At 37.7% G+C, this 12,383-nt stretch overlaps 1 protein-coding gene across 1 annotated transcript; it reads left to right on the top strand.

Annotated features, from left to right (window-relative positions):
- The first annotated feature begins 3,903 nt into the window (after window positions 1–3,903).
- ZNF883 (zinc finger protein 883) lies at window positions 3,904–4,962 on the top strand. The gene is given in 3 exon segments (XM_015599681.1): window positions 3,904–4,389; window positions 4,391–4,811; window positions 4,814–4,962. Coding segments are annotated over 3 exon segments (1,056 nt in total).
- The last annotated feature ends 7,421 nt before the right edge of the window (window positions 4,963–12,383 follow it).

The following is a 12,383-nucleotide window of genomic DNA, read 5'->3' as shown; positions in this document are numbered from 1 at the left end:
TGCGGCGGCGGGGGAGGGACGGAGGAAGAAAGGCGGGAATTAGGAGACGCGGGCTGGGGTTGGTTTGGCCTTGGAGCGGAGTGTGGGGTGGTGACTTGAGCTCCATGGACATCCCGGCTTTGCAAGCCTGAGACCGTCCCCGGGTTAGGGGGTTGCAGAGTCTTGGCCGTGCATCCCAGCCTTAAGTGTTAGGTTTTGGGCTCTCATTTCTGGATTGGCGAGTGGGAGAGTATAAAGACAAAACTTGGGGCTTTGGGGTCTTTTGCTGTGATAGGATCAGTAGAGGAGAGGCGGCCACTCTAGACCTAGGCAGGAAATTGCAGAAAAAATTGATCTAGGAAATTAGTGGCCCTAGAATTTAGGTCTCCTGATACCCAGTTCTTTTTCTTCCGGAATGCACCTCCTCGAGGTAGCTTTCGTTTTGTTTTGTTTGGAGTTTTCGGAAGCCTCTTCTGCAAAGAGCTGTAGAATTGGTTGCCAACTTTCCATGGGCTACTAGGAGCATTTGATCTTTGTTCTCTGACGTGGCATTTGTGAATGCACTTTGAAAAATGTAAAATGCTTTACACGTGTTATTTATAATTTTTATTAATAAAGAATGGGGTGGGGGTGTTGGTGTACTCGATGTCACCCATCATGGGAGGGAACGAGCTTTGGAGTTAACTCTGTGTTCTGGATTGCCAGATTGCAGCTGTGTCCTTGAACACTGCAGCGACTGAAGAGAAAGGGTCAGAACTCCAGATAGCAATGTCAGTGGCCTTTCCCATTGTACGCTGCAGAGGACTCTATTCCTAGACTCATTCAGACCTTAGTTTTAGGGAGCGATATCAGAGAGGCTTCCCAGAAAGACAATCCTGATTTCTCAAAGCCCCTTTTCTTTTACAGCCCTGCTTTTCCAGGTCTTTACTTGATTAGGTAAGATGGCATTAAGAAGGAGAACTTGACTATTGACATCTGACTACATTGTCTTCGATGAGCAAAACTTTTCAAGGCATTTGTACCTTACACTGGGTTTAATTTATAAAGTTACCACCTGAAGTTTGCAAATCTCTTAAATTGCTCATAATTTTTATGTACGTTACATGTATACAACTATGCAGTAACATATGTATAAATGTACCCAAATATGTTCTAAGCCAGTTGTCTCCGATTATTTATTGAATTTCCATCCTTCCCCAAATATTTGAATGCCCCCTTTATCATATATTAAATCCCTATAAAAGAAAGGACCTATTTTTAGACTTTTTATTCTGTTTTATTATTCTTTCTGTCTATCCTCTTTTAATTAACATAGCTGTATAATATGTATTGATATCTAGTATGGATAAATCCCTCATTTTCATCTTTTTTATTTTTCAAAAATATATGTTATAGAGATTAAATGGGAGGAGATATATTAGTCTCTTAGGGCTGCTATAACAAAGTGCCACAAACTAGGTGACGTAAAACAACAGCAATTTATTGTCACACAGTTCTAGAGACTAAAATCCAGGGGTCGGCAAAGCCATGCTGCTTCTGAGACCTGTAGGGGAATCCTTCCTAGCTTTTGGCAGTTTGACTTCAGTCTTTGGTGTTCCTTGGTTTACAGCTGTATAACTTTAAACTCTCCTTCATTGTCACATTGTGTTCACCCTGTGTGTCACATTGTGTTCACCCTGTGTGTTCACCCTGTGTGTCGTCACATGACCATCTTATAAGGACAGAAGTCACTGGATTAGGATCTCACCCTACTCTAGTATTACTTCATCTTAACTAATTATGCAGATTATATGCAGCAAATAATAACCCTATTTCCAAATAAGATCATATTCTGTGTACCGGGGATAGGAAGGACTTCAACATATTTTTTGGCATTCAACTCAGCAGGAGAGAACTGACATCTTTAAAATATTGAGTCTTTTCATCCAAAAATGTAGGTTGTCAGTTGATTCTCTTCAATTGTTGAAAAGTCAGTAGAGTGTTGATATTTTGAAGTTACTATGCCTGTTTCATAGACTGCATTTAAGATTGTTCCCTTTGTCTCTGATTTTCATAAGTTTGACTGTCCTATCCTGGCTATGCTTTTCTTTGTATTTAGTTTTCTTATGGTTTTGGGCTTTCTGAATTTATGTCATCAGTTGGAAAAATTCCAGTCTAATTTCTTCAAATATTGCATCATTACTGTTCTCTCCTCTTGTTTTGAGACTCCACTTATATGTATGGTTAGACCTTTCAAGTAAGTCATAGAAGTTTCTTATGTTCTAATGCTTTTTTAAAGGAGATAAACTTATATGAAAAAAAAAAGTCTGTAACTAAAGTACAGACTTTAGTTAGTAGTAAAATCCAAGGGTTTTAGGATCTCTGTGTCAGAAACCAGGACAAAGGCCAAATAACTAAAGTCTGTACTTTATTCAAGTTAACTTGATTTTTTCCTAATGGTTTTTTTTTTTCCTGGACCAAGATTCTATCAAAATACTATGTTACATTTAGTCATCATGTCTCCTTAGGCTCTTTTTAGCTGTGATATTTTCTAATCTTTTAAAAAAGTATCATTCTTTTTTTTAACCTCTATGCTTCAATTTGGGTATTTTTATTGCTCTTTCTGTTAGCCTAATTATACCCATCCAATTGAGATCTTACTTGCAGATATTCTCTTCTAAATGCTTTTTTGATTCTTTTTGTTTGTTTCCAAATTACTATTGAAATTTTCCATCCTTATATTTTTGTCTGTCCTTGTATTTTCTTTTCTCTTGATTATCAGTCTATGGTACTGGTTAGAAACCATTGTATCTTTATGAATCTCATTTTGTAAAAATTTTCTATATTCAATGTCCATATTTTTTTGTTTCTTCCTTTTTATGTTTTAGATTTACTCCTCTACTAAATTCTTACTGGTATTTTCCCAACTCAGGCCCTTATTTATATTATACTTTCTTGCTGATTTTTATAACCTTATTCTCTCATTATCCATTTTAGGTGAAATTAACAAGCCTCTTAATCTAAAATATCACTTATTTATCATGTTACTAGTATGACAGAAAACTTCAATTTTCTACTGCCTACTACGTGACATTGAATGTCTCTTTAATTGTCAGAGTTTTTATTATCCAATCTCATTTCACTTTTTGTTTCTATTTTTTTTTACCTCTGCTTTCCAAAGATATACATTTGAATTAGTGTTATTGACTTTTTGTCATGTTATGTATTTTTCTCCATCTTTACCTTTCATTATAGTATGCATTTTATCTGAGTGCTGCTGTTGCTTTTTTCCATGCCTATCAATATTAATCCTTTCATTCTTTAAACTTACATATTAGTCAAGACCTACACTGTATAATCTTTCATTTTATATTATCACTGGTTTATTTTTATTATATTTTGTTCTGTAATTGATGAACAAATTTTGTTTTCTTTCATTATATTCCAGAGGAAAGAGATAACTGTCTTCCACTTAATTCCAAATACTATATCCAAAATCAGAGTATCAACTTCAAAGCAGAAAGCTTCTGAAAAACAAATAGTGTCATGGCATGATTTTAGAAAATTTTCAAGTGATGGTTTCCAAGACTTCGTATTAGAAGAACTGGAATTTAATAATCAATTTGAGAAACACCAGTAAAACAAAATTACAAGGAAACTCAATTCAAGAGGAAGATCCTGAACATAATAATTGTGGAGAAAAAGTGAATCTGAGCTCAGACCTGTTTAAACAACTGAGAGTTTCTAGATGAAAAAGACCTAATAATTGTAATACAAATGGTAGGAGCTTAAAGTATAAGTCTGCTTCAACTGATTTTTTTAAAAGGCAATTTTAAATGAAAAATGGTTTATCTTTTCTTATAATTAATAAGAAAGGAGGCATTTATACCTAAAACCTTACTTATTCTAGAAACTATTTAAATGTAAAGCCATAGTTCAGTAGTAATGGAATCTAAGAAAATTTGTATGAGAGAGAAACGTGAATGTATACTTTGTGATAAAGCATTTAACCGGAACACTAATCTTATTCAACATCAAAGAATGCATACTTTAGAGAAACCTTATGAATGTAATGAATGTGGAAATGCTTTTAGTCAGAGCACTAACCTTATTCAACATCGAAGAGTCCATGCTTGAGAGAAACCTTATGAGTGTAATGAATGTGAAAAGGCCTTTAGTCATAGTTCTTCCCTTAGAAAGCATGAGAAAATTCATAGTGGAGAAAAACCCTATCCTTGTAATGAATGTGGGAAGGCTTTCAGCCATATATCAGCCCTTACTCAACATCACAGAATTCATACTGGAAAGAAACCATATGCATGTATTGAATGTGGAAAAACCTTCAGCTGTAGCACACATCTCATTGAACATTGGGGAATTCATTCTGGGCAGAAATCCTACAAGTGTAAGGAGTTTCAGAAAGTTTTTTTTTTTTTGCCACAGCACATCACTAATTTGACATCAGAGAACTCACACAGGAGAAAAACCCTATTAATGTAATGAATGTGGGAAAGCCGTTAGCCATACCCCAGCCTTCATCCAACATCAGAGGATTCATACTTGAGAGAAACCTTATGAGTGTAATGAATGTGGAAAGGCCTTCAACAAGAGTGCCCATCTCACTCAAAACCAGAGAACTCATACTGGAGAGAAACTGTACGTTTGTAAGGAATGTGGAAAAACTTTCAGCCGAAGTACACTCCTTACTGAACATCTAAAAATTCATTCTGGGGAGAAACCCTATCGATGTAATGAATGTCAAAAACTGTTTTGCTATAGAACATCACTAATTTGACATCAGAGAACTCACACAGGAGAGAAACTCTACCAGTGTAATGAATGTGGGAAATCCTTCATTTGAAGATCACCCTTATGAAACATAAGTGAACACATACCGGGGAGAAACCTTATCAATGTAATCAGTGTGGTGATGTTTTTTGTCATAGTACGTCTTTAATCTGACATCAGAGAATTCATTTCAGAAGTGAAATCCTATCAGAGTAATGAATGCGGGGAACCCTGTAGCCAAAGGTCATCACTTTAACTGGAGCACTCACAGTGTCAAGAAACCTTAGGATTGTCATGCAAGAAAAATTTTAGGCAGAATACTCATTCACTCAATATTATAATATTTCTGCTGAGAAGGAAGACTGTTCTTAATCTGAAAACACTGTAATTAATCTGAAGAATGTGTTATCATTGAGAGAAAAACTTACAGTGGAACTATTCATCCCCCAAACTGAAGTTTTTTTTACACGTATTTGAAAAAATTTATTTTCAGAGATAATTTATTACAAATGTATATATTTCTTTTTGTGGCTAAATAAAATTCCATGTATAGATGTGGTACATTTTGTTATCCATTCATCAGTTGATGGGCATTTTCATTTTTCTACTTTTTGGTTATTGTGAATAATGCTGCTATAAACATTCATGCTGCTATAAATATTTGTATGGACATGTTTTCAGTTCTCTTAGGTATATACCTAGGAGTGAAAATATTGAGTCAATATGTTAACTCTGTGTTTAACTTTTTCAAGGCATGCTAGACTGTTTTCTAAAGCAGCTGCATCATTTTATAAGCCCACCAGTAACATATGAGGGTTCTTATTTTCCCATATCCTCATCAGTACTTGTTTTTCCTGTGAGACATGTATACATACATAAATATACATAAATATGTATAAACACATGTGTGTATTTTCTTTGGAGAAATGTCTGTTCAGATATTTTGCCAATTTTAAATTAGGTTATTGGAATTTTTGTTGAGTTGTAAGAGTTTTTTATATATTCTGAATATTAGATATAGTATAATTTACAAATATTTTCTCCCAGTCTATGGGTTGTTTTTTCACTTTTTGATGATGTTCTTTGAAGCACAAAACATTTTTAATTTTGATTAGCCCAGTTTGTTTTCCTTTGTTCTTTGGTGTAACCTATGTTCATGAAGATTTACATATTTTTCTTGTATGAGTTTTATAATTTTAGCTCTTACTTTTAGGTCAATGATCCATTTTGAGTTAACTTTTTGGTATATGGCAGAGAGGGGTCCATTGTCATTCTTTTGCATATGGATATTCAGTTTTTCTAGCACCATTGTAGAAAAGACTGTTCTTTCTCACCTTGGCATCCTTGTCACTTAATGGAATTTTAAAATGAAATTTAGCACACTAAAAATAAGTATATTGTAATAACTAAAAGAATGTTAAAAATTAGAAACAACAAACGGGGCTTGCCCTCCAAGTAATTCAAATGGTAGTCTTAGGAAATAAAATAGTACACCATGAATGAAACAACCAGAGCTATTGAATTGAAAACATAGAAATATGTAACATGAGAATTTAGTATACAATAACAATATCATCCCAAATCAGAGAATGGGCTAGTCAGTGACACTGGGATAATTGGCTATTTATTTGGAAAAATAATTACCTCATGACATATACAAATTAAATTCCAAAAGGGAGTAAGCGAATGCCATTTGGTGGTAGTTTTCCAGGAAATAAGAGCTGGGCACACAACTCGAGTTTTATTCTGATCCTTCTAGAACCACTATTGGATAAACAAAATTTAAGAAGACTTTGGAAAGTTTTATTATAACCACTGATAGAATTATAATGGCATATCTCACTTCAAATAATTACAAAAAAAAAAAATGGGAAAAGCAAACATTAAGGGGGAAAAAAATTGAAAAGGAATAAACCTAAGACAAAATAACAAGATTGTAACCATTTTAATCTTTTTAAAAAATTACAACTTTTAGATTTACTAACATTTATTGGTCGCTAAATGAAATAGTATAAGGAACTAAGGTGCTAAGATTATCTAACATGGTCACCCAACTTTTAAGGGCAGAACCAGAATTACAGAACAATATACATCTTAAAGATAATTATGCACAACGTTTCATAATACAAAAGTAGAGAAAGATAAACTTGTAGGGCTTATGATGACAAAGCTTATATGAATTTTGTAATGACACTATATACAGGGGCCTATGCCTTATGGTAGAGTCTACAAGTAGGCAGACACAGGAAACTGAAGGCATGTATGTTCATTTCCTAGGGCCACTGTAACAAGTTGCTACAGACTGGGTGGCTTCAAACAACAGAAATGTACCGTCTCACAATTCTGGAGGCCAAGAAGTCTGACATTAATGTCGGCAGGGCCACATTCCCTTTGGAGGCTCTCGGGGACAATCCTTCCTTGTCTCTTTCAACTTCTGCTGCATTACTCTAATCTCTGCCCCTGTCTTCAATTAGCCTTATGTGTCTTTCTTCTCTTCTGTCTCTCATAAGGACACTTGTCATTGGATTTAGGGCCCGCCTGGATGGTCAGCAGTGATATCATCTTAAGACCCTTACTTATAATTGCAAAGATTCTTTTTTCCAAATAAAGTAACATTCACAGGCTCCAGGAGTTTGGACATGGACATACTGTGGGCAGGGAGGAGTACAATTCAACCAACAACAGTACATGAAAACAAGGACAAATCTGAATCATCATTGAGGCAGAACGCAAACAGATGAAGTCATTCTGAGTGTTAGGATAAGAGGTGAGGGAACTCTTGAGGTCAAAAATCCTGGCTCTGTCTGTAGGTTAGAACATGGAATATAAAGTTAGGCTAGGCCAACGATCTTCAAACAGGAATTCCTGGAAGTAGATGGAAACACAAGTAGGTATGGTTTGAATATAATAAATTTCCATATGCTCTTTCCTAAAACTTATTGCCTGAAAATGAACCTGTGTTCATAATAGCTTTTCTCCAGATTTACGTAGGGAATGGTATACTCCTCACCCATCCCAAACTTTATCTCTGCATTACCAAATGAATGGAAATCCCTCTCTGGTGTTAATGAAAACACCATAAAGCCCTCTGGCTTCCTCTGTCAGGGTGAAGTATGCAATTAGAACTAGTGTATTTTGGCCAATGTGAGGATTTTTAAAATGAGATTATGATAGAAGGAGTAGTAGGAGTGATTAAAGTTCTTAAGAACTTTGCTTTTATTTCCCCAACTGTTGCCAGAGATTGTATTGCTCTTGAGGGAAGAATCCCCAAAGAGAAAACGAACATCTGTAGACATGTTAATGCTAAAAAATGGCCTTCTTCAGATAATTAAACAAACAATTATTTTTATCTGTTCTTAATCTTCATCCTAGGGTATGTTTTTAGCTGGAAAGAAAAGTATTTTTGAGTCTTAGCAGTAAATTGTAACACTACTTTGGCCATCCACTTTATGGGAGGTGAGAGGTGGACTGAGACTCAACAAGGATCTCTGAGCAGTGGTGGGTAGATTGGCTGGTTGGCCAGAGGCCCGAAAGGACTAAGATTGGTGTGTGGTGGAAAAGGAAGTGTGGGCAAGAGACATGTGAGATTGTGTCTTGGAAAGAATCCTCTGTAAAGAGGCACTCAACAACCAGGTGTGTACAAGATGACTCAACTAGGAAATGTCAGGCAGGCTCTGTGTTTCTCTACCACAGTGCTTGTGCTTTGGGCTCATGACTTGAGAAACCATAATCTCAGGGATGGACGTGTCACACGGTGCTGCATGAAGGGCCTAACAGCAGGTCTCGATAAAGCTGATCTAACTAACATTGCTGTCAAACGCCTGAAACCTCAGCAGTAGAGACTAAGCCTCTGTGTGGTAAAGGGGTCGCTGGCTGCTTGCTGCAAGTTGATTTTATAATGGGCACTTTCCACCCCAGAAGAGGCAGCGATTTGTCCTCCCTGTGATTGACAACTAACCTGGATGTGGGTTTACATTCATCATCTGCAGTGACTCTAGCTGCATCAGTAATTGAGAGCTTACTGAATGCCTAATTTATGGGTGTGAGATCCGACAAATCATTGCTTCAGATCATTGTACCCATTTTATGGTGAAGAATGTGTGTACGATTATGAAATTTTATGGTGAAGGAGGTGTACGATTATGATATCCACTGGTCTTATCATATGCCATATCGCTTAGAAGCTGCCATTCTAATAGAATTTTGGAAAGGCCTCCTTAAGACTCAGCTAAGGAATGGCACCCTTCAGGGTTAGGGTGCTGTTGTCCAAGTTTTGGTACATGCATGTAAGCTATGCCCCCCAAATTGTTCTCCATTTTTGAGTTAGAAAAACTCAGTTCTTTCCCTCTTGAGTAGGGGAAAATCTAGTTTTCCACCTCCTGTGTCTTTTTCACTCTCACACTACTACCACACTCACATAGAACACTTCAGTTCTGGTCACCAGATGTGTAAGGTTCCCACAGCCCCTCAGGTTCTACTACTCAACATTTACCAGTTGATTAAAGGATACGAAAAAGGATATAGATGAGCATACAGATGAAGAGATACCCATGGGAGGGTCCCAAGCACAGGAGCTTCTGTCCCTGTGGAGTCAGGGTGTGTCACCCTCCTATAGTAGATGTGTTCACCGTCCCAGAAGCTCTCCAAACCCATATTATTAGGATTTTATGAAGGCTTCCTCACGTAGGCATGATCCATTATTAACACCATTTTTAGGCCCTCTCTCCTCGCTAGAAAATTGGTGTGGGGCTGAATATTCTAATCTAATCATGGCTTGATCTTTCTGGTGGCCAGGTGCCATGCAGGAGCCATCCAGGAGCTCACCCAGCATCACCTCATTAGAACAAAAGATGCTCCTAGTGCTCTTATCACTTAGGAAGTTACAAGGGTTTCAGGAGCTCTGTGCCAGGAACTGGGGGCAGAGACCAATGTACATTTTCTATTATCTCACAATCCCTAATAGTTATTCTACATGTTTTCAGAAACCAAGGGTAATATAGAATGAGCTCCTCTCACCATCACCCCCAGAATCCCACTTGTCCTTTTCCCACGAACTTAGGCTGTGTTGGTTGAGATGTCCTATTTCCTGGGACAGGAGGGCCATGGAACATGAGGCTATGACTACGGCTTGGTCTTTAGTCCCTCATGTCAATAGATGGAGATACTGGTGAGTAAACTCTGTGGCCCCAGCCATCAGATGGTTTCTATTTGTCTTTTCCTTGTTCTTTCTCTTATAAAAGCTTCTTGCCTTCTGCCCCATTTTGCAGTAGGTATGGCAAAATGAGACTGTCCCTGAGACTGTCTGCCTAATGAAGTGTTAAAGTTTGTTTGTATCACCTAAATTGTCTTCTTTCATTATTTTTTTAATGGGAGAAGAAGGGCCAGGTTAGGAAGGTTCAGAGGTCACTTCCAGGGGCTTCCACAATCTTACTCTTTTTCCAAAATGAAAACGTTCACATTGGAAAGCTTCCTATTGGTGGAAACCACTGCCCTGTGAGACTGGGGCTTTAAGGGATCTCTCCCAGCGGTGCCCAGGCACAATCCCCTCCCACCCACAAGCAGCCACGCGACCACCCACTGCCAGAGGCTCTGGCACTACAGTGTCCCCTTCCTGAAAAGAGAATGTACCAGGGCTAGCACTCTGATATCCAGGGCAGGGCGGGGGGAGGGGGACGGGAGCACAAAGGGGCCAAAGAAGGGAAAGCCGTGGAGGCCGTGTTGGCAGCACCTGCCTCCTCTAATCATTTTGAGTTTACTTTGCTCTTCTACAAGACTTACAAAGTGTAATGTCTGGTCATTGATTTTAGGCTTTTCTTATTTCATAAAAAGTTTTTAAAACCAGTGGCACCAAGACAACAGCCTCTTTCCCGTGTGCTTTGTCTCCGCCTAGCGGCTGTACGCGTCAACTGCAACTCTCCAGGGCCTTGCATTTCTGCAACTGTCGATTCGGTGACTAGAGGAGTTTTGACCTCTCATTTTAGCGTGGGACCCAGGGCCAGGGAGATCTTTGGTGGTAGATGAGGAAGTCAGAATTTAGACTCTAGGCTATGTCAATTAGAGAGGGAGAAAATAAGAAATTAATTAAATTCCCAACTCAAAAAGCCAATAAAAATTAGTTAAAGAAGAAAATAATAAAGATGAAAGAAGATATCACCGATGTATAGAAAGGCGGTAGAACAAATCTTCATCTTTTGAAAAACTGAAAAAATATTTAGATGACCACTAGTTAACCTAATCAAAGTGGAAAAGGGAGGGAGAAGGAAGCAAAATACACTAAAGAAAAATAGCAAGGGAACTGGACTTCAGAAGCAGGGCTGGCTATACATAGTTTGTGGGACCCAGCACAAAATGAAAATGTGGGAATCCTTGTTCAAAATTAAGGAAAAAAAGTGCATTGAAAGGTATGAAAAGATAAGTTTTTCCCCTCTTCTTCTGTGGTCTTAGTGTTTTTTTCCTTTTTATTTAATGTAATTCTAATTAAAAGAAAATTTAAATTATTAGCATAAACCTTACTTTTCATCTTTGTATTGTGCAATGCCAGCTTTAAGCACAATACAACAGCATTTAACCAATATTCCAACACCTGACTCTTCCTACTTCTCTTGACTGCACAGCCTGCGTCAGCACATGGTCTCTCTTTCAAGGCCCAGCAGGCATCCATCTGACCAAAAGTTTTCCCGTCATGTGAGGAGACTCATCAGCTTTTCAGGCTTTCACAGGAGACCCCTTGGTGCCCAACACCAGCCTTCCTCCAGTCAATTGGCCACATATTTTAGGTTTTCTCGATCTCCTCAGCTAGTAAGTCTCTACCATACCCCATATTTTTGCCTAAGGCGCCTTGGCTAATGAAAATCATGATAAAGCCAGACATTGCTCTTTTTCCTGGAGCTCTAGGTTCGTTCAAGGGCCTCTGAAGTGTAGATTAATCCACGTCTTTAATGATCATATATGGGGATGTTTACCTCTGATTTCTCTAAAGGTTGTTCGGATATAACCACATTCCAGGTTGGAGTGAATGACCATTCATATTCTGTATAGCCGCCCCATTAATGCACAAGTATCTTGCCAGTCTAATGTGTTTTGAATGTTCTCATTGACATTGACACATCTGGACTTTAAAAACTCTTTATTTTTCCTGGATGTGTACTACAATTTTGAGCCTTAACGCCGTAAACAGTAATTGCTTTTCATTGGAGTGAACAGTCATCCTGGGGCATGACGTCCCCAGGAAATAAATGGACGCATGTTTAAAATAGGAGAACAGTATACATGTGTGGCCATGTCCATTTGTTCCTGATGGTACTAAGTCAATATTGCTAACAGATTGATTCCATAACCGATTTCATTATCAGAAAACATAAATGGAAAGTTTCTTGACCGAGTCAAAGGGAATTATGAGATATCGATGATTTCTTTATTATCGTTAGATTAAATACCAATAGTCCAATGAAGAAAGTAGTTGTTGGATGATATGTGCAGTGTGCCACCATTAATATTAACTTAAAATAACTCACCGAACAATGCAACGTATTATTCATGATTCCTATATGTCTTTTGATGTAGTGCTTCTCATGATGTGTGCTTGAATCTCCTGAGATCTTGATAACCTGCAGCTTTTGACTTAGCACATCGGGGGT

Source organism: Pteropus alecto, unplaced genomic scaffold, assembly GCF_000325575.1.
Source record: "Pteropus alecto unplaced genomic scaffold, ASM32557v1 scaffold111, whole genome shotgun sequence".
Lineage (NCBI taxonomy): Eukaryota > Metazoa > Chordata > Mammalia > Chiroptera > Pteropodidae > Pteropus > Pteropus alecto.
The sequence above is the reverse complement of the archived record's forward strand: the minus strand, read 5'-3'. Positions and strand labels throughout refer to the sequence as shown.